The sequence below is a fragment of the Diadema setosum genome, chromosome 4 (assembly GCF_964275005.1).
Source record: "Diadema setosum chromosome 4, eeDiaSeto1, whole genome shotgun sequence".
NCBI lineage: Eukaryota > Metazoa > Echinodermata > Echinoidea > Diadematoida > Diadematidae > Diadema > Diadema setosum.
This window is the reverse complement of record NC_092688.1, coordinates 45869848-45896468: the sequence shown is the minus strand read 5'-3', so window position 1 is coordinate 45896468 and position 26621 is coordinate 45869848. Positions and strand designations below refer to the sequence as shown.

At 43.5% G+C, this 26621-nt stretch overlaps 1 protein-coding gene across 3 annotated transcripts in view; it reads right to left on the bottom strand.

Moving 5' to 3' along the window:
• Positions 1-26621, bottom strand: part of LOC140227345 (RNA-binding protein Musashi homolog 2-like) — a 265855-nt gene that overhangs the window by 57913 nt on the left and 181321 nt on the right. For all 3 annotated transcript variants that reach the window (XM_072307760.1, XM_072307762.1, XM_072307761.1), the window contains exon 7: positions 19534-19582. In XM_072307760.1, the coding sequence (XP_072163861.1) occupies positions 19534-19582 (49 nt within the window). The remainder of the gene's footprint in view (positions 1-19533; positions 19583-26621) is intronic.

Below are 26621 nucleotides of genomic sequence, written 5' to 3'. Positions count from 1 at the left end.
ACATGGGCAAAAAAATCGCAGTCGTGCAGTGATTAAACGGTGATGCTTCTCGATACCGTTCCTCTTCCAGATCTCGTGACGGCCATGCAATATACATTTCCCAGCCCCCACTTCAGAGCTCGCCAGTGCGCCACTTCGGGAGGGGGGTAGACGTACTTTCGTAATAGCACTCCCTGGCTTCAGCCCACACAATCCATCACCCCCCTCCCCCCCCCCCCCCCGCCTATTAAATGGTGCGAACCAAACATCAATCACATGTGTTGCCAACGTCGACTGAGCATGAACTAGTAATGAGCACAGGGTTGGTATCTCCTTCTTTCTGGCCGAGTGTTTGATTGTCTGAGGACGGTGAATGTGTCTTTTTGTGTGCATGTGTTATGTGTATGTGTGTGTGTGCGTGTGTGTATGTGTGTGAGTGTGTGCTTATGTGTGTATGTGTGCATGCTTTTAAAAGGGATTCTCTCATGTTTTCAATGCTATCGAAGGACCAGGTAAGGTTGATACATGCTTTGAAAAAAACCAAAACATACCATTTGAGCAGAATATACATATATATTTTCCTTTTCCTTTTTCCCTTCCTATTCTTTTGCCAGTTCATGCTGAACATGACTGGCTTGGGCCTAAGTTATGCGCTGATTTGAAATTCTGATTTCCAACCTGCCAGATTTGAGAAAGCGTTCTGCGCTCACACACAGAGACAATTTTGATATTCCGAGGCGACCCAGCTCGTAGTTAGGTCGCAAATTTCAGCAGCATTCATCTCCATGAATAAGTCACATTCTTTCTGGTTAATCTTTCAACATGGATGGACAGAATGACAAACATACATGCATGCACAAACACACACTTTAACGACTCGCCTACGGGCAACCATTGCTAAAAATGGATGAAGGGAGTTGGGATGGGGCTGGGCACAGTGTCAATTAGTTGCACTTTCTATCCAAATTATCAATCGGCAGAAATCCGGAGATCAAAGCGTTTCCTCATTTTAATTTTTTTCCTCCTTCAAAGAGATTCTCCCACCACGTCATGGCCGCTGCATATGAATCAATCGGGGCGGAATGAGATCGCCAGGGTTCACGGCTGGCTGTACAGACCCACTCTTGCATTACAGAGTCAAAATGTGTTGTTTGGGGTAACCGCATCACCAGCAGGGAGTGCCAGTACCCATGTAGGAACATACCCCCTCAGAGCGATCTACCTTGACACCCTCCCCCACCAAAACCCCTAAACCAAGCACTGTAAACTGCTTATTAGTGAGAGTGAAAATGACTGAAGTCCTCATACATCATCATTATGACAGCCTCCCCCCCCCCACAACCCCCTGTGTCCTGAAATACAACATATTTGTTGTATAATTCATGCTCCAAAGAGTTACAGACATTTTTCTTCCCCTTGTGATTTCTCTTTTACACAATTATTCTCTTTTAATTGCACCTTGCATGAACATACTGAAGAGATAAAGTGTAACCATTTCTTATCAAAAGCAGTCTGACTTTTGCCAAGACTAAGTCTCATTGTGTAATGAAAACAGTCACAAGAACAACAAATTAATTACCCCCTGCAAAGTCTTCCCCTCTTATCAACTAGTCTTTATCAGCACTCTAAAAGAAAAAAAATGTTAAAATCCCCTTTCAGAATGAATTTCCAATAGCGATCTGAGTAAATCCTATCCATCAATCATATCGCTCGGGAGTTTCAAGTTTACACTCACCTCGCAGCGATTACGGGCAAAACCGTGCTATTTCCATTCTCATTCTAAGTCACGTCAGAAATACTCGGGGAGTGGAAAATAAAAAGAATAGAAAATTGAAATGAAGCTCTTTGGAAGTAATCCCCCTTCAAATATGATACGGCCATTGACTGTGAAACCAAGAGTCAATCCCCAGGACTATAACTGCAGACAGGTGCATCAGGAATGGGTTAGCAAATAAAGCTGACTAGCTTTTGGAAGAGGCAGCTGCTAAAACAGAAGCTTTGCAGTTTGAATAGAGACCGATACTTGCAAAAATCATACTCTCCGACGGTCGCAATGAATAACACGAATTCTGAAAGAGTAACTTCTGAAGGCTGTGACAGCATTGGCCTTGATTGGTTGCAACAAGATTGCATCTTTTTCATTTAATTCACTCCACTTGTTGGTTGAAAAGTATTTAAATGCACTACCCACCACACATGAAATGGACAGCATAGAGAAAAGCTAATTTGAATTTTGCATCTGACTGTGATATGTCAAAAAGGCCTTTCTACACATCTGGTCCGCATTTTTCAAGTCAAAATTAAGGAGTCATTTTACAAAGGGAAATCATGTCAAAACCTTGCTTTAATCAAATATCATGGAATTTCATTACCTAGATGATTGTAACTCATTAACCTTGACAACATTATGTCATTTTATTAAGATAATGGGGGGAAAAAGAAGTTTGTCATCAAAGTCATGGAGGCATTATAATGTAATAATTGGCTTGCACTATTCCGAGTACCACGTGGAAAAGAATGAAAACGTGCTTACACTCCCTGCCCTCCTGCCGGCTGCCATGAATTAAACAGCAAGTCATTGAAGAAGCTTGTTTAAAAGTTCCTTCATCTACGGCAGACGGGCACAGAAGATGTGAAAGATTGATAATGTGCTGCACATCACAGTCCCTTCTTCTCCATTAAACCAGTCTTTAATCACAGTGCTTAAATTCAATATTTCATCCCGTCGTTGAAGGAGCATTTTAGAGCAGCCAGGAGGCTCGTAGGCCAGAGAGAAAGAGAAGGGAGAGGGAGATGGGGGAAGGTGACAAGGAGGGGGAAGAAGAGGAAGGTGGAAGGGGAAGAAAAGCAGGTGCAGAGGAAACGGAGGAGAAAGAGGAGGCTATGGATGTTGACGAGACAGAAATTATGAAAGCTGAAGAGAGATTAAGTGAATGTAGAAGGGGGCTGGAATAGGAGAAATGTGGAGTGAACGAATAGAAAGCGGAGCTAGATGAATATGAGATAGAAGGGAGGACAGAGGAGGTGGAGGCAGAGGAGGAGAAGGAAAGAAGAGGATGAGGATGAAAAGACGGAGAATGAGAGAAGGGCTGATGAGACAGAAGATGAACAGTGACAAGAGTATCCATTCTTCACAGTAAGAGAATCATCATCAGCTGAGGTAGCTCTGTGATCTCAAGTAGATGTTAACCTACTGTGTGAAGATTGCCCAGTGAGAAAAACACCTGTCGTGCATATTGCTGCCATGGCAACCAACATCAAAGAATCATCTGAAATCATGGACCAAAGATGCGATACAACTTCAATAAATGATACTAGAAACATAAGAATTGTACTTGTCTAATGATACCCCTTTTTTTTGGGGGGGGGGGGGGGGTGTGCATACAAATTTGCCACCCTCTCATGAAATAGATCATGTTCTTCTGGTATAGTTACCTTCCAATGTTCAATAGATTTTTGGCTAGAATGACAAGAATAGAGTTACAAGAATTGATATTTAACAAACTAAGAAAAAGAGACGGGGAAAGAGAGATGAAGTCAGGTATAAAAAGATGAAAAGATGGATGGAGAAAGATGGTTGAGGGTAGAGAAAGAGAGTATGAGAGATAGATAGATAGATAGAGAGAGAGAGAGAGAGAGAGAGGGTGGAAGAGAAAACATGTGAGTGAGAGAGCGAGACACACGAAGGATTTTCATTTTGTCCAAAGGGCGATGAAATTGGAGCAATTCTGCACTGGTGGCTGAAACCAGGCCATGCATTGGGAATTCGCCCTCATGGGGGATAGGAAGCTTAGAGCTGGGGGCACAACACAGGTAAGACCAGAGTCATAAAGGAGGAAAATAAAAAAAAAATACACAAATAAAGAGGGATCCAGCAATACATAAAAAAGGGAAAAAAATGGGAAGGGGTTGCAACATGGCCCCAACGTTCAAATCTACCGCACCACACTAAGGGCACTTATCACATGGCAATTTTCCTTTCGCGGTGCCCATCGGATTCATCCCGCAAATCGCACTCACAGGATTAACAGTTAAGTTGTCATGGCGAGGGGAGACGGGAGAGTATAACAAGGACAAGATGTGAAACGAAGAGGATGGGGACAGGTCGTCCACGACTCTTCAGGGATCCTCGAGAGGTGATAAGAAGGAGACCCACACATGCCTAGCAACCACTAAATCCACGCTCGGGACACCTCAGCAATTCCCAGCGACAGAAATTTAATTTCGCGACAGGAATAGGTGCTAGGGGCCCTGGGTTTGGGACGGAGGTATGAGGGATGGCATGCTCACCTAGGCCCAAACAGAAAGAAAGGAGGGGGGGGGGAAATACAATCTTTCACACCGCACATCCATGCCATGTATCCTCCAATTCTTGCATGTCAGGCTGCGACGCACTCCTAGCAGACATTCACAATTGTTTATCGCTTATTTGCATGCAATTGACCCAGAGCAAGAAGAGGATACTCATAATGAAAGGAGTGGTCAGTGAAAGAGAGAACGCGAGCGAGAGGGGAAGGGATAGAGAGAGAGAAGAAGAAGAAGAAAACATCTGCCACCTTCAGAGATGCACTTTACCCTACTGGGGAGCATTACCTTCTATAAAAAGATTTGCGGTAGAGCTTTATCACTATGAGCAAAACAGAGCCTGCCAATTTTTGTATCTACTCACAATCCTATCATAAAACCACTTACACTCCCTCCCCCCCCCCCTTTGAAAAGCAACCAAGCCTAGTAAGACAACCTAGGTATTAGACTCATGTGTGAGCACACTATTACTCTTAGCTTTGGAACACTTGGGTGTGTCTAAAATCTTGCCAATGGCCATATCTTTGCCTTCTCTAGCTCTTCCCGCTCCCCGCACATGGCACGTCAAAATGTGACGATGTTCATGTCACGCTGAACTAGTCAAGCATTAATACACCATCTTGGTTAGATCTGAAACACTCGGTCGGTCATGTTTACACTGGGCACAACATGCCATGCTTTCGCTTCTTTCTAAACTGCCTTTGCACCATCAATCTTCCCCAGCATGGCAGCTGGCAAAAACATGATGTTCATGTCTAACTAGTCATGTGTGAATGCACCATCTAGGTAAGATCTGAAGCAATCCACCTGCCATGTTCACCTCGTCACAATGTGCCATGTATAATGCCCTGCTCCAGGTCAATACATACATGTTTGCTCCATACCATTATGCTCAAGGACTAGTCTTAACTCTTACGTCAAAACATCAGCACATATCCTGGTTTGTTTTATCAATTTCAAATCTCTGGGTGTGTAACGGTTCTCTTCATTTACACTCATATGCATGTTTCCTCCATCGGCTGATACCAGTTGCCATGGCAACATAATTTGTCAGCATGAAGATACGTCCTGTTGATGACACCTCAATGCTGTTATGATAAATGAGCTACTTACACTGTCATGCTTTATACACTGCTGATACCCCTTTTAACCGGAATACACTTTCTCGCAAAGGCTGCCACGTCTGCGCATAGCATTAGCGAAAAGTGGTCGCATGCACTTTGTTAGCCGGTCATGCTAGGGCAACGAACGGCTGGGTGCAGTGTGGGTAGGGTGCTAATTATCGGCGGGCCGGCTCGCTGACCTGTGAAAAAGCATTGATTTAAGGCCCCTCGGTGGGACACGGGTTGTGACGGCAATGGCACAAAAAGGCCTAATTAGCGACTAGCGGGGGCATTGATTTCAGCAAAGGCGGACTCGTGGAAACCAGAGGACGAAGCGGTCTGCAGTGGATGTGACTTTTGCGGGTGCATGATTCTTTCCATCTCAAAGACATTCCTCCAGCCTTCTAGAGGCGAGTGGATGCAGAGATTACGTAGGAGGGATGGGAGAGCGGATTTCAGGAACGACACCAAGGAGAACATCAATCGGAGTATATTAAGCAAAGAGATGGATGGATAGTTGACAAGGATTACCCTCATTTTCAGGAGGCACCCCACCCCCCCCCCCCTTTTGCCCCGCCCGAGATATACCACCCGGGAGGGGATGAGCTACATGTTTTGACAGATGCAGGTCTCACGCTCCATACCCAAATTCTCTTCAACTCGGAGGGTTCTTCCTTCCTCCAACTCCCTCATCGTCCTCAACATCCTCCCCAATCTCAGCGAGGTCAATCGGGAGGAAGAACATAGAAAGTGGAAGAGAGAATGAAAGAGAGAGATTTGAGATAGATAGAGAGAGGGAGATGGAAAACTGTGCCACGGAGCCATTTGGGCATCAAATGCTGCAATCTTTTCTGCTCAGCAGAGCGTGGAAACTGGCTCACCTTGATATGGGCGAGCGGGATGCCCTGCCGAACGAAAGCAAACAAAAAAGAAAAAATATGGGGGGTTCCCAGGTCAAGAACCCCAGCACGTCCCAGTTGCCTAACAAGGCAGAAGGAGCAGTCAGCAAACATCTCATTGTTGATGACATGATTAGCACATAGCATGAACTTCATCTTAAAGGGATCAACCACCACTGCACCCCAGTCCTCCAAACCGTCCCCCTTCATCCTCCTTACCTTGGGGATGGGGTGGGGCTCTTCCAAGGCAGTCACCGTAAAATGATGCACTCTCGTCGCCGGGCAACTAACAACAAGGCAGCCCTAATCCCCCCCTTGCTCTTTCTCTCCTTCAATGGCTGCCATCAGCTGCGACATTCCGGACATGCAGCAAATTAGCATCTGATACACATGGTCTCCACGGAAACGAGTGTGTTCACAGGGAGAGAATGTTTAGCAATCACGCAAGTGTGCCATTAATAAGAACGTTTCTGGCCTGAGCGCAGCCTGCCCCACAGACTGCCTCCGGCCGATCTCATCACACAATCCCCAGCTCTGCGGATGATGCGTGACATTTCTGGAGAAAGGTTAATGGCGCGAAATTACACAGGAAGAATGCATCCCCGCCCCAGATTTACAACGACAAACTTCCTTGGAAAGATTATCATATGATAAACAAAACCTTGACGTTCAGACAACTTACCAGAGTGTCTATTCTGCCTGTCCAATTTTTCATGGGTTTGTATTGCATATAGTGACTGCTTGCCCATTAAAACATGATCCCAAATTGAAGGGTTTGCTTCTTCATATGCCATTGTCATAATGCCCCATGCCTCTGTCCCTTTCACATGTCACATAATTCCTCAATCATGTCCTTCTATCCACCCTATCCAATATCTCTGTCCAATGCCATGTGCCTTGGTCCCGCTACTGTATGCCTTGTATACCTCTGTCCTTCTGTCCTCTGTCATATGCTTTTGTCCCCCAACCATGTGCTACTGTTCTCTTATACCATGCCTCTGTCCCTACACCCTTTGTGTCTACATTCATCTAGAATATGCTCCTTTCCTCCTGTCCAGTGCCTAAGTCCGCTACCCTATGTCTATGCCCCTCTTGCTTATGCCTAAGTACCCCTCACCATAATGCTCCTGTCCCCATACCATACATCACTGTCCTCTTAGCCCATGCCTCTGTCCCCCACCTTATGTGTCAACACTTATCTAGAATATATGCATCTGTCCCCCTACCTAATACCTCTGTCTCCCATCGAATGCCTCTGTCCCCCTGCCCTATGCCTCTGTCCCCCTACCCTATGTATCTGTCCCCCTACCCTATGTATCTGTCCCCCTACCCTATGTATCTGTCCCCCTACCCTATGCCTCTGTCCCCCTACCCTATGTATCTGTCCCCCTACCCTATGTTTATGTCCTTTTACCATGTGCTGCAGTTCCCCTTCCTTCTGACTCTGTCCCCATTCATAGCGCTTTTGTCCCGCTTTAATGTCCTTCACCAATTCATCTCTCCATTTGATCAATGCCCCACCCCAATTCCCTCATCTTCATTTACCGCTGATAACCAATTCCCGCTGTCATGCACACCGCACCACAGCCCGAGGATCTCCCGCCCGATGTCGTCACATGATCAAATCTCATCCTATTAATCAACCGGAAGGCACGACGAGCAAAAGACAACTGTCCCCTTTCCATCCCGTCACCAAACTCCATTCATCCATTCCCTCCTACGGTACAATTTCAGAACATCCAAACAGCATGAAGAAAACAAAGAGGGAAGGGCATACCAACAGGCATGCGGTGTTTTTGCTCTTTGCGCCACGCTTTTGTCGAGAAAAAAAAAAGAAGACTGGCACTTGTGTCATTTCCGAATTTATGAAATTAAAAAGCCCTCTGGGGCCGGTGTGCTCACGTTGCGAGAAATATTAGTTGGTTTTTGTCGTTGACACGGTGATCTTTGCAGCAGGTGTTGTGAGCGGGATGTGACCACCGACGGCTGGGCACTGTCGCCCTGTGCATTGATGGGTCAGTAGAGGGAGCTATTGGCACACATCACGGAGAGGGAAACATAATCTCCCCATCCATAATGCCATAATGCTATCCACTGTTCATTCCCTATCTATCTAAAGTGGTATCTACAGCTCAACTACATTTTGTGATGCCATTTTCACCATTCCCTTTTTTTAACATGCTCATTAGAATAACAGCGAGCACAAAAGAATCATGCTATGCTTTCTATACACACATGTAAACAATGCAAAGCATTTTCCTGACATCTGTTGGTGACCTTTAACCCTAGTGATCCTGCATTCACTCTAGAGACATAGACACTTAAGTAATCATCTCAAATGTTTCGAGTTTTGCATGCGCCGCGATCCAGAAGTGTGCCCTCTTTTGCTTTCTGTCTCTCCCTCCCGCTATTACACTATTTACGCTACAAGCAGAGAGGACACGGCACACGTGGCCGCAGCAGGGTATATTCAGAAGTCATTTGGGAGAGTGCGCATAGAAACGATTCCAACGCACAGTCGAGTGGGAGCACCATTTGTAATCACACGATGCTGTCTACACCGATCCATTACCGGAGAAATCTCTCCCGGAGGAGCAAACGGGGGAAAAAATGATTGATATCCATCACAGATTCAGGACTACCGGGAACTGGTTAGTCGCCATGGCAACAGAGAGACTGCAATTGCTGGATGGAATAAATGCCACGTCGCTCTGTGTGACACGAGTCGCCTCTTTCGTGATCTCGGCATTCCGTCTTCTTCCAAGGTGATTAGGGGATACACTTAGTTACAATTACGCTGATGTTTTCGTACACTGCTGACCGTTTTTATCAAAGTCGCAAGGAGCGAAACAGCTTTGCATCAACATGGGAAAGCGGAAGAACCAGTGTCAGAAAGAGATTCCCTGATTTATGGCGAGCACTGCTCCTACAATGCTATCTTCCTTCCAAGATAAATTACTGCACTGATATAACCTATGAGAAATATAGGTGGAAGTGAAAACAAAACCAACAACACAATGCTTTCATTAAAAAAAAAAAAAGAATACAGAAAGTGCAAAGGTCAGGCAAGCAGAACTAATGTAATGACAGTCTGCAAATTGGCAACAAAACTGACCAACCTGTGACTAGCAGCGTGTGTGAAAATGAAAGTAATGACTTTTAATCCATTTCAAAATGGTGTTCCTTGAGGCAGTGGCAGAACATATTCAATGCTTTGAGTACCAGTAACATTACCAATCTACAAGACATTTTGGCAAGCAGATAACACATTTTATAGAACAAGAGATTTCAAAGGAATGACAGGAAAACAAATATATTACATATGATGAATTTTTGACCCCTCTGGCTTTCTGATTTCACTTCTGCTGTTGCATATCAAAGAGTTTCAGACTTGCAAACAATCATGCCTCTGAAACTGATTGGCAAAAAGTGTGATTTAAATACTGTATTTGGTAGGAATGCTAGTCTAACCCAAATTTGCTTGAAGACTTACAAAAATAACTGAATAAGCATGAAACATATCTTTTTAATCAGGAGTACATACAAGTTCTCTTTTAGGTCTGAAACACCGCAAAGACACTCCTTATTGCAACTTATGAACAATTGCCCTACATCGATGTAAAAAAAAAAATTCTTAATCCGTTGCAAAAACACCCTCCACTTGACGGAAGAATTTCATAAATTTGGACACTCATTATTTCTAAATTCTCCTGGAACCCCTGTGAAAAAGGTAAAAGACCGTTAGGTAAAACACTGTTAGGGTATACAAGGGATCATCTCAACAAGTTCCATGTTCTCTTTTTACAGCTGGTATATTAGGCTCTCTTATTTCATTAGCAGCAAAAAGCTCTGCCAAGTCTGGGAAAAAGAGAGATGGAGAGGAGAGAAACACAGAGAGAGGGAGAGAGCAGAGCAGTACATTTGCTGGTCTACGTTTGAGCGTGCTCCTACCTCGGTAAATTAATTGCCCTAATAGGATACGCATCATGAGCTGGTTAGATATTAATGCATATGATTATTTGCATGACTCATATTTCAATAATCCCCATTTTCTTTTTCGGCTAATGCAACGCAAGAGTGATGGTGATGGTGGTGGTGGTGGTGGTGATGATGGGGGTGTAGGGGTGTGGGGGGGGGGGTTCTTGGGAGGGGTAGATGAGAGGTACTCCTGCATCCAACGCTCTGAGCTAATCACATGAAAAGCCAATCGGTAAGCTCATTTCGTTCATGCGGAATGCATTGCTGTCGTCGTCAAAATCGTGTCACGGCCTGACATCAGCGCGAGTGAGGAATGCCTCCTCATCAGCGATATTGTCAGTTCGGAGCCCAGAGGGCGCCATCTCAAAAGATCTTGCACACAAACAGCACAAAACTGTTCTGGGTCGCAGCTGATGCACTGCACGACACACAGTGGAACAATGCATGGAATTTCTCCTGGTTGCCTATAAATGAAACATGTCAATGGTCGGCAACATTCTTCACAATGTAGCTGCAGACCTCTCCCAAAAAAATTGTCAGAGAGTGTGGTGGGGGGGGGGGGGGAAACCAAAGCCTACAGCTTTAAAGATGTTATCTAAAATGTCTGGAACTCACACACACATCCGCCAACACACAGAGAACATACAACAAAAACTGTGCTATAAGGATTCAAATCAGCATTGACTGTTGGGTGGAAGCTCGATAGTCTAGTGGATATGATGCCTGTACAGTAATCAGGATATCCACGGTTTGAATCTAACCCAAGTACGTATGCCCATAATCTTTCTCCAATGGCTACTACTAAAACACTGAATAATCAGTGCTTCTATACATCGATGAAGGGCAATTGTCAATCAGTTGAAATAAAATCATGCTAGTCCAGTAATCAAATAATCAGCTGTCACAGGAAAAACTGTCCAAAAATGTCGCACTCCTGTACCTGCTGCTCTTTTCTTGCAGCCAAAAATTCCTATCAAAATTGCCCGGAGCTGCAGCAAAAAGAGCAAAGAGAAATACAGCACGAAACAGAACTACAGAAGAAGAACAACATACAGTGTGTCTCTATACAGCAGCAATCATAATGGAGCCATTTCAGATACGAAATTGAAAGCCCATAACCGACTTCGAAAGCGATCATTGACAACATGAATCAAACTCAAAGAGCAATATTCTCAACTCTTGTGTTTATTCCCACCCATTATGGCATTCTTGTGGATACCAGCTCATATTTCTGTCGTTCACCACACTGCTCAGTGTATACAGGAAGACGAAAGGAAAAGAAGAAGGAGAGTGAGAGAGAGAGAACGAGAGAGAGAGAGAGAAATGAAATGATTGGTTTTGCTTTGCCAAAGCAGTAAGATTTGATCAATAATATTTCAAGTCCTCCTCTAGCTATCCAATTATATAAGCACCACGGGCAAGTCTTTACGCAGCGCCGGGGTCAAATCATTTCATATCGCCCTCGCCCAAACTTTCCCATTGTTTGTGGGGAGTGACGGGGGTGCCGACAAAGAAACGCGCCTCTCGGGCAACACGGCTGGCCTGCCCACTGCAGTGCTACACCAAAGGGTGTGAGGCAGTACTTTAACTCACTCATTCTCAGAGTCAATGTTTCTGCAGTTTGATGCTGCATTATTTCATTACACATTGTGCTATGCATCATTAGCATTTCTTCCAGAAGAATGAAATCTTTTCTTTCATACGAGTCCTTTGGCATTCATATCTGGTTGTTCTGGTTGCTGGAATGTCAAAAGCCTCATGGTAGCTACATTGTACATTCAGGAGAGGTAGACAAATGCGGACGGAAAGATTCAGAGATAAATGGTAAGATATAATCATGGACAGAAGTGAATATGATAATCGCAAAAGTAGAACACTTGGTATGACAACCTAAATCATCTGGAATGATGTTTAAAAGGATGTCTCTCAAAATCACTCTATAACATTCACTTGAGAAAAACAAGTACTTCCAAAAGTGGACTTCCTCATCTAACAGGCGGTGTGCGAATTGTGACATGTGGTGAGTTATAATCAAGAACAGAAGTGAATATGATAATTGCACAAGTGGAACACTTGGTACGACAACCAAAATAGTCTGGAATGATGTCTAAAAGGATATCTCTTCAAATCAAACGTTCTTTTGAGAAAGACAAGTACCACGTACTTCCAAAAGTGGACTCCCTCGTCTAACAGTTGATGTGTGAATTGTGCAACTTTGACGACTTGAAAGTAAAATCTAACCCTTGCCATCTCGCATCGCATGCATCGCGCGAGTTGTCGATCCACGGAATTTGGAAACTTGCGGGAGCAGAGATGAAAATGGATGGAGGAGGTGGATGGGGAGGAGGAGGAGGCTGAAGTAAAGTGAGCATGAGAGGAGAGTTTAAGAAGAATGACAAGGAGAGTTGATTAAGATGGAGGGAATTCAATAAGATGCCAGACTTGACAGGAGGGGGAGGGGGGGAGGAGGGAAGGGAGAGGAAAGGGGAAAGAAGATGGATTTACATGTTACAACACAACTCCATCACTTAGAGTGGAGCACTGTTCTCAAGCCCACCCCCCCCCCAAAAAAAAAAGAATGCCTTCACACTACTGTGACTGCATTCTACCACTTACAACAATAGCCACTGTGGCACTATTGATGCCTCTTTGCACAAGTTTAGGGAAGCAGTACGGACACTTTCTTTTAATTTGTACTACATCAGGTCCACCAAACTAAACGGAAATATTACTGTTAATTGGGCAGAATGTATAAAAATATGTGAAGATATTTCTGGTGAAGAAGCCCTTATTTCACATACATACACAAAATGTTATCATTTGCTACACATCTAATGTCTACAGATTGTGTTGAGTTACTCTGGTCCAAATGCACCGTTGATAGCACCCTCTCTACTACCTGCTGGTTCCATGCTGAGTTATCTTCATCACCATCATCATCATCATCATCATCATCATTATCACCATCATCACCATCATCACCATCATCATCATCATCATCACAATCAACACCATCATCATCCTCATCACATTTAACATCACCGTCATCATTACCATCACCACCACTACCGGTTACCACCACCATCATTATCTTCATCACAATCAATATCACCATCACCATCACAATCAACATCAACATCATCATCATCATCATCATTATCGCCATCACTGTGAAATTATGTCGCATTTCTAATTGGCTCACATTCTGTAGAATACATGTGCTCAATGATTCAAACTCTTAAAGCGAGCAGTGGGTGAAAGGGGAAGTTTCGCTCATGCAAATTCTTTTGCCTTTTTGTGTTTTTTTTCTTGGTGCAGTCAACTTCTGATTTCATTCCCGAAACTGAGAGAGAGACGTCAGCCCTCCCTCTTTGTAGACTTTGACACCGAATTCCGGCAAGCCTCGGTACGTGCCTGGGAAGCATGTGCAGAATGAGGGATCCATCAAACAACCAACCGCACATGAAAGGGAATGTGCTGGCACCTGGGGCACTGGGCCACCTGTTCTTAAAGGAGGCAGGACCTCTGGGGTGCAGGTCCATAATGCTCTGATCAAGTTTGGCAACAAGGAACATTAAAATTGATTTCATACATCACCGCTTGATCATCTTTTTAAAAAACAGGGGCTTACCTACCCAATGAAACAGATGGTGAAATGCTATGTGGGATACCTTGTGGGTTTAATGCTGGAAAGGTTTATTCCCACATGATGTATCAACATCCTTTCTAGCAGCATTCCCCTACCCACTTCAAAAAGAAAATCTGAAATGAGGTAGGAACCACTGCACTTTCATCAAATCTTTACTAATCTGTCATACTCTAGATGGCAATGCTTGGTGGATGAGAGTAGGTAAGACCTATTACAGAGTGATTTGAATTCTAGTTGGGGAGTGGGGAAGGGGGCGGTGGAGGGGGGCGGTGGAGAGGAAGGGAGCAAACATTATGACACCTCACTGGAAGACGCTGACTCCTAATTTCCAGAATTTGTCTGGCGAGCTGGCATCGGTCTTTAATTCGCCAGAAAGGAATGTTTACATTGACTGGCATTGGCTGGATGGATGTGACGGAAGGTGGATAAAGAGAGAAGACAGTGATCAAGTGCCAGAGAGAGAAAAAGAGATGGATAGAAGGAGAGATGGAGTGATAGAAAAACAGAGATATATAAAGTGAGAGAGAAAGAGAAAAATCAGAAGAGATGAAAGAAAGACTGGGAGGAGAGAATGGGAGATAAAGTGAGTGCTGGAGGAAGAGAATATGGCAGTGACATGACAATTGTATCGCCATGGTGACGGGGAGAAATAGAGGGCTTAGAGTGAGCGAAAAGGCTGGAGGCAGGAGTTAGCTTCAGAAGCAAATTTAATTGCTTCTCCTGGGGGAAAGCCACGTAGAGACTGCTGGTACTATTCTCTTTCCTCACCCCACTCTTCTTCCTCCATCCCTCTCTCCCTCCCCCCCCCCCCCCCACCCTGCTATTCATCATATTCACAGTTAATACCATCCGCCCATCTCTCTTTGCCCCTTACTCCCCCTGCCCCTCTTCCATCTCTTACTTCCAAAGGGAGATGAGTGAAGAGAGAGTGGCCCCCTTTACCCGGTGATGAAGTTGGCCACTCCCGGCAATGGGCAAAGTGGAAGACACAACTCCTGCGCTCCCTCCTACCCACAGCACACTGCTCACACTCATGTACACCTCTCCATGATGCAAGTCGATGGAAAAAGGCTTCCTGAACTCTTCACATAAAAAAAGACATTGAACATCTTTCCCCGAGGCTATTTGAATCAACCTTGTTGAGGTACATGAGAGGAAAAAAGTTCTACTTATATGATTGAGATGAAGAATCGTTTATTAATTTTGTTCTCATGGCTGTTGATGCTTCATAAAATGATGACTTTTTTCTGCTGCTCCAAATACATCAAAATTACAAACTGTGCACAGTGGATTTCCAAGTCAATCATTGCACGGTAAAAAAAAAGGAAAGGATAATCATATTTTTCTTTTCCTTCATGAACAGATGACATGTCAATGTTGCTGCCTTGCAATCAATCCTGTATTCTACCACTGACATAATGATTGAAAACGGCCCATCAGCTAAATTAAGCCGCTGATATCAGCCTTCGCGGTTATAATGCTTGAACCGCTTACATTCATCGCAACCAGGGACAACGGGTTTGATTCAACATTTTCTGGGCCAAATTAGAGTGCATTTAAAGATTGAGTTCCACTGACAATATGTGATTAACTAATGTTTTTCTTTTTCCTCCCTGTTACTTCTCCTCTCTCTCTCCTGGCCAAACTTCCTCCTGTAACCATGGCAACTAACACGCAGTAGACAACATAACGGAACCTATGGGACTGCATCTGATGATGCAGTCTCAAAACCAATTTAGTTTATCTCTACAGGTTCATATCTGAGTCAAGGGGAATGATTTACAGTTTTAGGCACAAGTAGGAACAAAGGTTTTTCTTCCATTTTATCTGTTTCATGAAAATGAAATATATAAATGTTTTTCTCTGTTTCTTTTTCCCGAAGGGATCAGTAAATGAGTTTTGTATCTCAAGTAGCTTCCTTGGATGGTAAGATGAGATAGCTTAGAACATGACACATTTTCCCTCTCTCTCTCTCCCCAAGTATCTTCAGTTCTTATCTAAAAGGCTCTGTCTAATGTGCCTCCTTTTGGTTTGTTTTCATGTTCGAACTTATCAGATCTATATTTGGATGTGCTGCTCCCATCAACCATTGTAAATTACCCATATCAAGAGGCAGTTGTTTAGGTTTGATAAGACTGGCATTGGGGGAGAGAGAGAAAAAAAAAATCAATGTTCCCTCACCGGCTTTTTTCCATTCATGCTATTTTAAGTGTCACGCCTCCAGCCTTCAGATCGGAGATAATGAGAAATGAATGGTTGCGAACGTGATTTGTGGTGTCGTCAGTCGTGGACGATCGAAGGGAAACTCTCCACAAAGCTAGCACTCTGCTTGCATGACAACCGCTCGATTTGAAGTCTTACTAAATTGCCGATCGGCGAAAAAAAAACCGAAAAAAACAAACAAAACTGCCGCTTTGCGATGACACAACCATGTGGGAAGAAGGGAGCTCATTTTAGATACACACAACCAGATGACATCCAGTTAGATAAGTTGGAGAGAAGGGAGATATTCGCTTCTGATATAATCTTCAAGCTTTAAAGCCACTGTTTACCATTGAGAGCAGTGATGAAAAAAAAAAACCTAAAATGCTCGAGTTATCTCATTTAATGCGTATGTATAATTCAGTTGTATATATTCCAAAACATCCAACCATATACAAATTTCGCAATGAATTCACAAATACATGAGGATATCTCTAATTTTCTCAATAAACCATAAATGTAGATTGTTTATTCTACAAATGATTCTAATAAAACTGTTGTTTACATTTTGCATTTTTAACAATATTTAACAATGATTATACTGATTAACATTTTTACATTGATTGTTTCTATCCCTAACTCATATTTTGGAACTATTTTGAAGCACTTAAGCTAGGGTTTTTCTCTATATGCAAATGGGAAATAGTGGCTTCAAGAATACTACTACAAAAGATACTGAAGGTGAAAGCAAGCATGTGCATTGGGGAGATGTGTTATTATCTTAATTATCTTGATTATCTGGTTCTTTGATGGTCATCGTTGGATTTGGCATCCTCACCTGGGATTCGCCGCTTGCATTTGAGTGCTCCTAATTAGCCTTGAAATCAGCTCATCTGCAGAGGTGCCGTTGCCTAGCTACCACCTAGGCAAGCTCTGGACCTCTTGTAGTACCGCTGGTCAAGAGTTTTGATTGGTCTTAATGCCTCTGCTGAGAACTGATTATGTCATAATTGACAGTAAATATGCTGAATTATGTTGGCAATTCAGAGGCTGGGGTGGGAGGGTACTCGGTACCACTTTTGTATGCTGTCAGTTATTTCTCCTCTCTCAAGCCTACCGCTGCAGACTAAAATACATGTATGCATAGATCAAAAGTATCAGCATTTCTGATTTCACTGAAATCTTATTGGCAGAGAACAGCTGACTCCAGGGTAGCCTTATAAATCTTTGACGAAAGCACAAATCCTGGTCTTTAGAGTGATTACACAATAAAAAAAAATGTCCCCTGACTTCACCTATACTTTCTTACACATACATAAACTGCTGGAAATGTTAAATCTATTTTGTCCCGGGGGCCAACATGTTTAAATTCAATGCCAACAAGATTCTAAGATGATGCTTCTGAGAGTTAATCCATCCCCCCCCCCCAAGAAAACAACAATCTCTTACCTCTCATGTGTATGTCTTACTATGAAGCAATAGTAAACAGGTGATATATTCACTACATAAGACATCATCTTCAGTTACAGTGAGCTTAAAGCTGAAAATACTTTGCCTATGTATTATTGACAACAAATGCTGATGATTTGTGGTTTTCATCTCTGCATTCATCGCCAGGGTGACGGGATAAAACTATAGGATATTCAATGACACCACACCATCATCTGCTTCAGATTATGATGAAGTTTCTACAAGGCTGTTTTATTCTTATTATCAAAACTTGATCGGAGGAGGGGGGGGGGGGAGGGACCTACACTTTAAAGGGTCCAAAATGCAGAGTTTTAGGAGGATGAAATAATGGTTGAATGGCCCCTCTGCATTTGAAGTTATACAGAAAAGACACGCTGTATGGTTAGATGATGAAATGATGATGCACTCATGTCTCTTAACCTCACATCTTGCTTAGTCTGATATACATTTCTCAACCCCCAAACCTGACATCACTGTATAGAACAAAAAAAAACAAAACAAAACAAAACAAGGCAAAAACAAAAATGAATTGGGAAATCCGGAAGTATTCCATGCAACCAGTTTCAAATGAGGCCCTGTGAGCAGGGCTTGTCCCTGAAACACCATTCCTGAGATGAACTATAAATTTGTATCCATCGTATCCAGGGGTTCAAGCACACACCCTCATCAACCAACTTCTTTTCTGGCAGAAGGAAAGAGGAAAGAAAGAGTGACATCAACTTGGTGTGGCCCAGAGAACTTTTATGAAACAGGTTTTTCCTCTCAGCAGTCAACAGGGGAACGAGAGAGAGGTGCCATTAATAACAATGACAGCATCGGAAAAATATGTCTTTGTTTCGGGAGAGAGTCGACCGTCAGGCCTGCTGGAGAGAAACAGAAACGAGGCTGACAGGAAGGATGGCATGATTCTCAAATGAAGAAGAGATAAATCAAGAACCAACTGGCTCCCATCTCCTCCTTGGAAGACAGAGCCATGGAGATGGAGAATGAGAGACAGAGAGACAGACAGACAGATAGAGAGAGAAATAGATAGATATATGATAACAATGAAGAGAGAGAAAACATGATGTATATTTAGATAGATTGATAGATAGATAGCAAAATATATACAAATATAAAAAGAGATAGAAAGGAGAGAGAAAGGCAGATAGAGAGGAAGAGATAGATAGATACATACATACGTTGATGGAGAGAGATACAGATGGAAGAAATATATGGATTGAGAGAGGGGGAAAGAAAGAGAGAGATACTAGTAGAGGGAGAGAAAATACATATGTATTTGGACAGATTGGTAGATAGCAAAAAATATATAAATATAATACATAGAGAGCGATAGACAGAGAGAAATATATATCATATTATATATATATATATATTCAGATAGATAGCGAAGGATAAATGAAAATATACAGAGAGAGAAATATATATGTATTATATAGGTAGAGAGAAAAATATATATATATATATATAAAGGACAGAGGGACAGAAAGGAGAGAGAGAGAGAGAGAGAGAGAGAGAGAGTGGGATACAGACAGACAGATACACACACAGAGGAAGGGAAGTAGATATTCTGAAACTGAATGACTGGAGTTACACCACAGATGATTGAGAGAAGGGGGCTGTGATGTGGTGCGCATACCTCCACGCCTCTCTACCCATACAATCAGCTTCTCCGAGAGGTCGCGATGCAAAAGGCAAATAAGGCGGATCATCGTTCCAAAGGCAGACTGTTTGCATTCAGTACATGCCATGTTGCATTCAGCAGAAGCGTCTTCTTACAACGCACATAAACATTGCAGAAAGCAAAAACAACACTATGTGCAGAACTACGCTCTGTCGAGAAATAATGACGATCGTGTATTTCACCGACAATCCATCTGTCTCCAGAGGGCGAACTTGCTATTTCTCTTAGCATCTAAGAATGAGACAGGAAAAACCCACAACTTACCTCTGTGCCTGTTCGTAGTGCGGTCGAACATTAAGACTGCCTCTTCAACCTGTGGCGAGGAAAAATAAAAAGACAGAAGAACAGAAGATTAATACAACACGTGCAACTGCTTGGTCAAAGTCAATAACTCATTTTTAGGAAACATTTCAGTGAAAAACATTCCCATCAAATCAGGTGCATTCAAATTGAAGACGGGCATCCCAACCCATGTTCATTTAATGGAAAATCGGAAATTGACATTTTTCTCTTTTATGTCTCTTGCGCCGAGTCGTCTTGTTTCATTACTGGTTACTAGCGTGTGGATGTTGTATAGCAGCAAACATTATCTGAACTCTATATGAGGTGAAAATATGACTTTTGAGAAGAAATGACTCCAGATCATAATAATGAAACAATCATCATGCATTTATCAACATTGTGTAGATAGCTAGATGAATATTTAATAGTACCATGCAGTCATTTGCTAACAGAGATCCCTATCATCATACTTGACTGCTGTAACTCTCGATGATTTACAAAGGCACATATAATGAGTACTGAGAGAAAGACATTACTGTGGGGTCTGTGACATTGACCCCCTTTCTCGCCTCACATTTAATTCACATCACCTCAGTCATCTCATCTTACAACGCAATGGCACAACAAGCTGAGCAATAAAACAAAAACAAAAGCAAAATGGTGTACGCTAATGCAGCTCACGCAGATACGCACACCTCGCATATATCATTGATAACGCACACACAGACACACACATGTTCATTGAGTGTTCAGAGATGAGTCTGCCCCCAGCGCTAATCATCGCCATGATAGTGTACCTCTGCAACTACAGTAATCCCTCCGCTTTGGTTTTGCTGTCGAGGTTGAACGGACAGGAAATGCTGTTCGCAACGCGAGTGTGTTGACCTAATTAGGTCTCCAACTACGTTTCAAGGGTACTCCATTTGTCTTGCTACGGAGGCGTTAATAAAACAGCAAGTTTGTGGGCCCCGCCGGGGTGTGATAATGCCTTTAAATAAAAACCATCTCAATCAAGTCATGGAGAGAATGAACGTCAGGAAAGGACATTAATATGAACAGTGCAAAGCATCCTTTGTGAGATCACCGGGCAGAATGACCGTGGCCTTTCGCTGAGAATCGTCAATCTCGGCTATAGCTCATCACTGACCACTGCTGCCAACACTCTTTCTACATCCTCCTCTACAATGGTCAGATGTACCAGATGTACAAATGACCACTCATATTGTCAACACTCTAACTATTTATGGGTGAATGGATGGCTTCCATGCTCTCTCACACATAATTAAACATGTTTGTCCCATTATCTTGAAAGTCTGACATGTTTTCATAATAACGATACGATCAGTCACATGGCGTTGATAATGACATTGCCTGCCAAGTCTCCCTATTAGCTTCCATGATATTTCCTCTCCTCTTTTTCTGACACAAATGTATGTGTAAAAAAGAATACCGAGTCACTCAAGAGTTGGAGTGATAATCTAGAAATAATGATGATGTTTTAAAGGAGGTTCTTATTCTTGTGGTCCAATTCCATGGATGTTTTCTCAATATCCACACCAAAGGATAAATGCAGAGCTAGCATTCATTGATGGTAACTTTTACCATAACAACAAGACTAAATCCTTTTAAGTGATCATCCATGTTTGAGATTTCAGGATATTATCCTTCTATTGTCCCCCAAAGTGAAATTCCCAGGATAAAGCATGAGTCTATTAGTCATGCAACTAGGGTAGTGGTAGGAATGATTTTAAAGCCTTTAAACATGAATATTTTTTATGAGTCCCACTCATACGCTGCAGGGGAAAATCCCTCTTTGCAGATAAAGTCACTTTTAAGTAGAGTGAGTCTGACTGTGCATTCAACTTTGATATCCAAAGATGTAATTCCATGCAAGGGTAAAATACATCACCGTCAACCTAAAAAGGCCGTATTGGATGCGAATTCACATTTCAGAGATAAAAAAAAAAAAGATTTCACTCGTCTCAATGGATATAATTTGCAATTTCCTAGAAGGTCTGATTCTACCTTCTAACCTCTATCCAATTTCACTTGTGGTTTTCGGAGGACACTACACTTCTGCTAAGAAAAACAAGAGTGTGTACATGAGGCGCTATCTTGTAATTTCTTACAACTACTGTGGGGAAGACACACACAAAAAAATCATCTTCATTTAGCGTGCTGAGCACTTCGTAAGTACGCTGTCTCTCATCGCGGAACTAGAGATATGTCAGGCTCTAATGGAATGTATGCACCACACGCAAGCAAGCCGTCCTTCTCGGTAGTGGCTGAAGGCCCGGCTGTAATTCAAGGCGACAATTGTAAATAGCCGTGACGTTCTAGTTTACACTCTCGCTGCCTCATCGGGGAGGAGTGCAGAGCACTGGGGGGGGGGGGGGTGGGGTGGAGGAAGCAGGGAGTTGGGACTTGGTGGGGTGATGAGAGAGGAGGGGTGGCATACCGGTGGTAGGAGGATGAGGTGGGAGGAGGATTGGGGAGGGGGGAATAGGGAGGGCGGAGGAAGAGGAAAACTAGAAAAGGCAAAGAGCTGAAGGTAGAGGGAAATGGTGGTAGGAGAATGGGGAGGAGGAGAATGGGATGGAGGAGGAGAAGAGAGGAAAGAAAAGGAGGAGGAGCGATTGGATGAGATGGGCAGAAAAGAGGGCAATAACAGTAAGGACAGCAGGTGGGGAGAGATGGTGATTTGGTGGTAGAAGGAAAAGTGAAATAGGAGATGAAGGAGGCGAGGAAGAAAAAGGAAGGGGAGGTAGAAAGAAGAAGAGGATGAGAAATGGCTGGAGGAGGATGGGGGTAAGATTGCTGATGGAGAGTGGTGGAGGGGGGAAGATGAGGGATGGGGTGAGACCAGACAATGGGGTGTAAGATGGAGTCAACCCATGGAAGTTGATCAGCTGGAAAAGATGAGTTTTTTAGAGTGGGAAAGAGATATTTATATGTTGAAATAGGGACAGGAGTGTGGGATGGGACATGGTTGGGAGAAATGACAAGACCATCTCAAAGATCTCATCTCATCCAATAAAAAAAAAATTGCAGGAGTTTAAAAAACAAGCCAGAGGGAAGAAAATCAGAAATTTTATACACAGCTTCTCACATGTCTGAGCAAGAACTTTAGGAATCAATGAATCCATACAGATTAACTTAGATACAACTTCTTTCTCTTTCTTGTTCGCACTTAAAAGGCCGGATTATGAACTGGCATCTAAAGAGTTTTTGTCATCAATCAGTATTTCTGAATTTCTTAAATCATGTCTGAACATTTCGGCCTATGAATTGCAGCTGCCACATTAATCCCGATTCAAGATTACTTGCTGTGAAAAATTCATATCATATCCACAATGTCTCCATGGATTGTCACATCAATCACTTGTGAGGGCTTCTTTTATATTCTCTTTTTTTTTGGGGGGGGGGGACATTGCTTCATGGGAAGGATGCTTGGAAAAACTAAATTTTCTTCATAAATGTCGCCCTAGATCAGCTGGGAATTTCAGAATTTTGACAGTCAGCTGAAGATGACCTCAATATCTTTCCAGGAGTGGGTTGTGTTTCTTGTTTTGCCATCATTATGAGCACCCAGTTATTACATCTTAAACCTCAAAAGAATTATATCTGAAATTACATCGCAGTATTTACCAAGAAGATGCACATAGAATGAATGAGAAAAACCTTCTTCATGAAGAATGGGTGAAAATGAAAAATAGAAAAGAAAAGAGGACAAACATCCAAATTGGACCATTGTAAGGGGTCAAGGGGTGTCTGGTGACTCTGGTATCTTACTAGCTCTTGTCAATTTTGATGTTGCACAAGCAACTTTACCACCTAGTCAGGGGGTGACTGAATAAAGGGACATTTAACATTAACCCATAACACTCCAATACCTCATAATGGCAGTGACATCGCCTCAAAACAGGTTACCAGCTGGTAATGAGGGAGTTAATCAGGGATGGTGGGGAGGGGGGGGGGGGGACAACTACTTCTAGCACCCAGTCATTCACATCTTACAGGGCCTGACAGAAGCCAATTGACTTGGGATGAATGGGGGTGAGTGAGAAGCGAATTGAGATAGAGGAGAAAATGTCAATGAGAGAGGTAGACGTGGACATGATTATGGATAGAGGATAGAGTGAGGCTACTAGTGACTTGATGTGAGATGTTACAGAGAAAGATAGAGTAGAGACGAGTGGGCGGAACATCCACTGAAGACAGCACTACAGCAATGTTTATTACACACACGGTCAAGGACTGGGATGAGATGAATACATCGTACCTAGTCTGTCCCCGACTCAAATCTGTGTTGCATAAAAAATTGGTTTGGAGCAAAAATCTGATGTTTTCATCCACGAAACAAAACCTGGGCATTGAGTCGGACCACTTTAGAGGAATTTGGCCTGAAGGTTATGTAAGAATATATAACTCCCCCCATATTCAAGCAGTCTTTCCTACTGGACCCACTATCGCCCCATCCCCACTCCCCTACCCCCTCCAACTTCGCTCCTTCCACACACCATCTCCTATAGATATGAACATAGGGAAGAGAAGGGACATCACAGACTGCCAGGCTGCTCGGGTTCTTAATAACGTTCCGGGCCAAAGCTGGGAGGACCAATATATCCCACTCTGGTGGAAAAACAATCGCAACGCCTGGCTTGTTAAGGCACTCACACGTATCGCGTATCGTCTTGAGGACAAAGACACATAACAGCGCATTGACCTCCGCCAGTCACAGCTATTATTTCTCCGCGGCATGGGCGGCACTTTTTAATATTGCCGCGGAGTTGTAGAGGCTGTAAGAATCTGAAATCCATACCAGCGGAGACATTGTATGGAGCATATTCAGATCTATATGGGACCTTGGAGTTGAATGATAAAGGGGGCGGGGCAGGGGGAGGTGGAGGAGGAAGAGAGAGATATGTAAGAATTCTGCAAGGGATTTTAGGAGGCTTTCGCGTGTGTGCATCCCGTGTGCACAAATTGTGCATGCATTCGGGGACAAGGCAATATAATAGAATTAGCTGCAGCTGGTGCAAATGTTAATGAGGGCAATATCATGCAAGGGGGTAAGGATGGGGGGAAGGAATAATGAGGGAGAGAACGAATGAAAAAGCGAAGGACCCGTGGGTCGGAGAGCAGAGTCTGGGGCTGGCTAGCCCGCTGTGGCTGGCTCCAAACTGGGCGAGGAATCACGCCAGTAATTGTTTTGGCTGCAAGTTAGCGGGAGCCCTTTGACAAACGGCAGGGTAGCAATTAAGGTTAGCTAGCAAAGAGAGAGAGAAAAAAAAAACACACACACAGAAAGAGAAAGAAAGGAGGGAGAAACAGAGAGAGAGAAAGAGAGAGAACTGGATAGATGGTAGACATTGAGAAAGCTGAGACAGGTCCAAAGTCATGTTGACCCTATGTTGTCCTTCACATGAAGGCTCCCTTTGGTCGCTGATGAATCAGTCGAGGTTGATAAGGCAACAACCGTTCCCCCGGGGGACGCTGCTACGCCAACAGCGCTCCATCCTTGGCTGCTGCCACTCGTTCATGTACAGAAGCATCTCTCTCTCTCTCTCTCTTTCAGAAGTAGCATCTTCAGTGCGGAATGTTGATTAATGTTGATTATTCATGCTCGAAAGGACATGAATGATGGCATTGTTACATCATTGATATCTCCGTGATGAGCTATCCCCTCTCTCCCGCTCACTCTTGGTCTCTTTCTCTACTCCATCACGTTCTCCAGAGTTCACTCGTACAAAACACTATCTCTGGATCTCTCTCTTCGTGTGACTCATGTGTCATGTTTGACTTGAAGAGAATCATACCTTTCTTTGCTAATAAATCATTTCTTTCATACATAATGTATAAAGATATCTTGATAGCGGATTTAAGTAATGACATATTTCCAGTGAGAGGTTAAGAAGGAAACAAGTGACATGGTGCATTTATCTGAATAGGACCTATATTTGGCTAAGGGGATGGTTTGAACAGTCGAGTGTTTCCTCAAATATGACTCAGTCTTCGTTATGGTATGTTACCAGGGAAGATGGAGGGTTGTTCTACCGATGGGGCTCAGCCTGTCTCCATTCATCCCCAAACACCTCAGTCTTCCAGACTATGCGACCTCATGTAAGCAGACGGTGACCTTAGACTTCCCTCCTGCAAACTCCTCGCCAAATATGGAGAGTACCCCCCCTCCGGCTCCCCTCCTGACCAACCGGCCTCACTGCCAAGAGACCCAAATCCCTTCCAAACGCCCCCTGATGGAGCAGGGAGGTTGTCTTGGGATCTTAATGGAAGAGCAAAGCCATCCCCACCCCCACCCCAGCTTCAACCAAAGCCTTCTCATACTGGGAGTTGTTCCATAAATGCGGCCTCTCTTGTCCAACTGGTAGCTAACTCCCAACAGCTCATCAAAGTTGCGTTTACTCCGTCCCCTAATCCAGCCTTCTAGTCCCCTCATCCCAAACACACATTCCACTTGTCTCTTTGGAACAACCTTAATAGAATCAAGGCGAGGGTTGGAGGAGCGGGGGAGCAATGAGCAACTTCACTGTTGCCTTTTCTGTTATCCTTGCATAGCTGCCATAAGCATAGAGCCAGTGCCTATAGCATCCCCTGTTTTCAACCATAGCTCAATCTCCTCGTTCCCCCATGCCTCGGGACACTCTGCCATTAAGAAAAATACCTGCATCTGTTACCACGGGGACACCAATCCATCTGGCGCATTCAAAGACATATTATCTACAAACCCATCACATTGTGTTGGGACTTCCATTCTATCACTAATTGTCTTGCCTATCAACGACATCTTCAATGCATGGAAGAGCAATTACTGGACGGCCTTGGGTTGAAGATACGATCATTAGTCCCCGTGTCACACGTGAGAGACAATGTCTCTGCGTCACTCATACCGTGTTGCACGCACACCCTCAGAAGAATGCGCCAGTCTCACTCGTCTTTTCCGCAACACATGCGTCATGTCAGTGCAGTTCATCATACGCAGGCTCTCGCTGGGGTGGGATGCCACCGGTAAAAACATGTCTAGAATGATAACACGCTGCACTCTTTCTCTT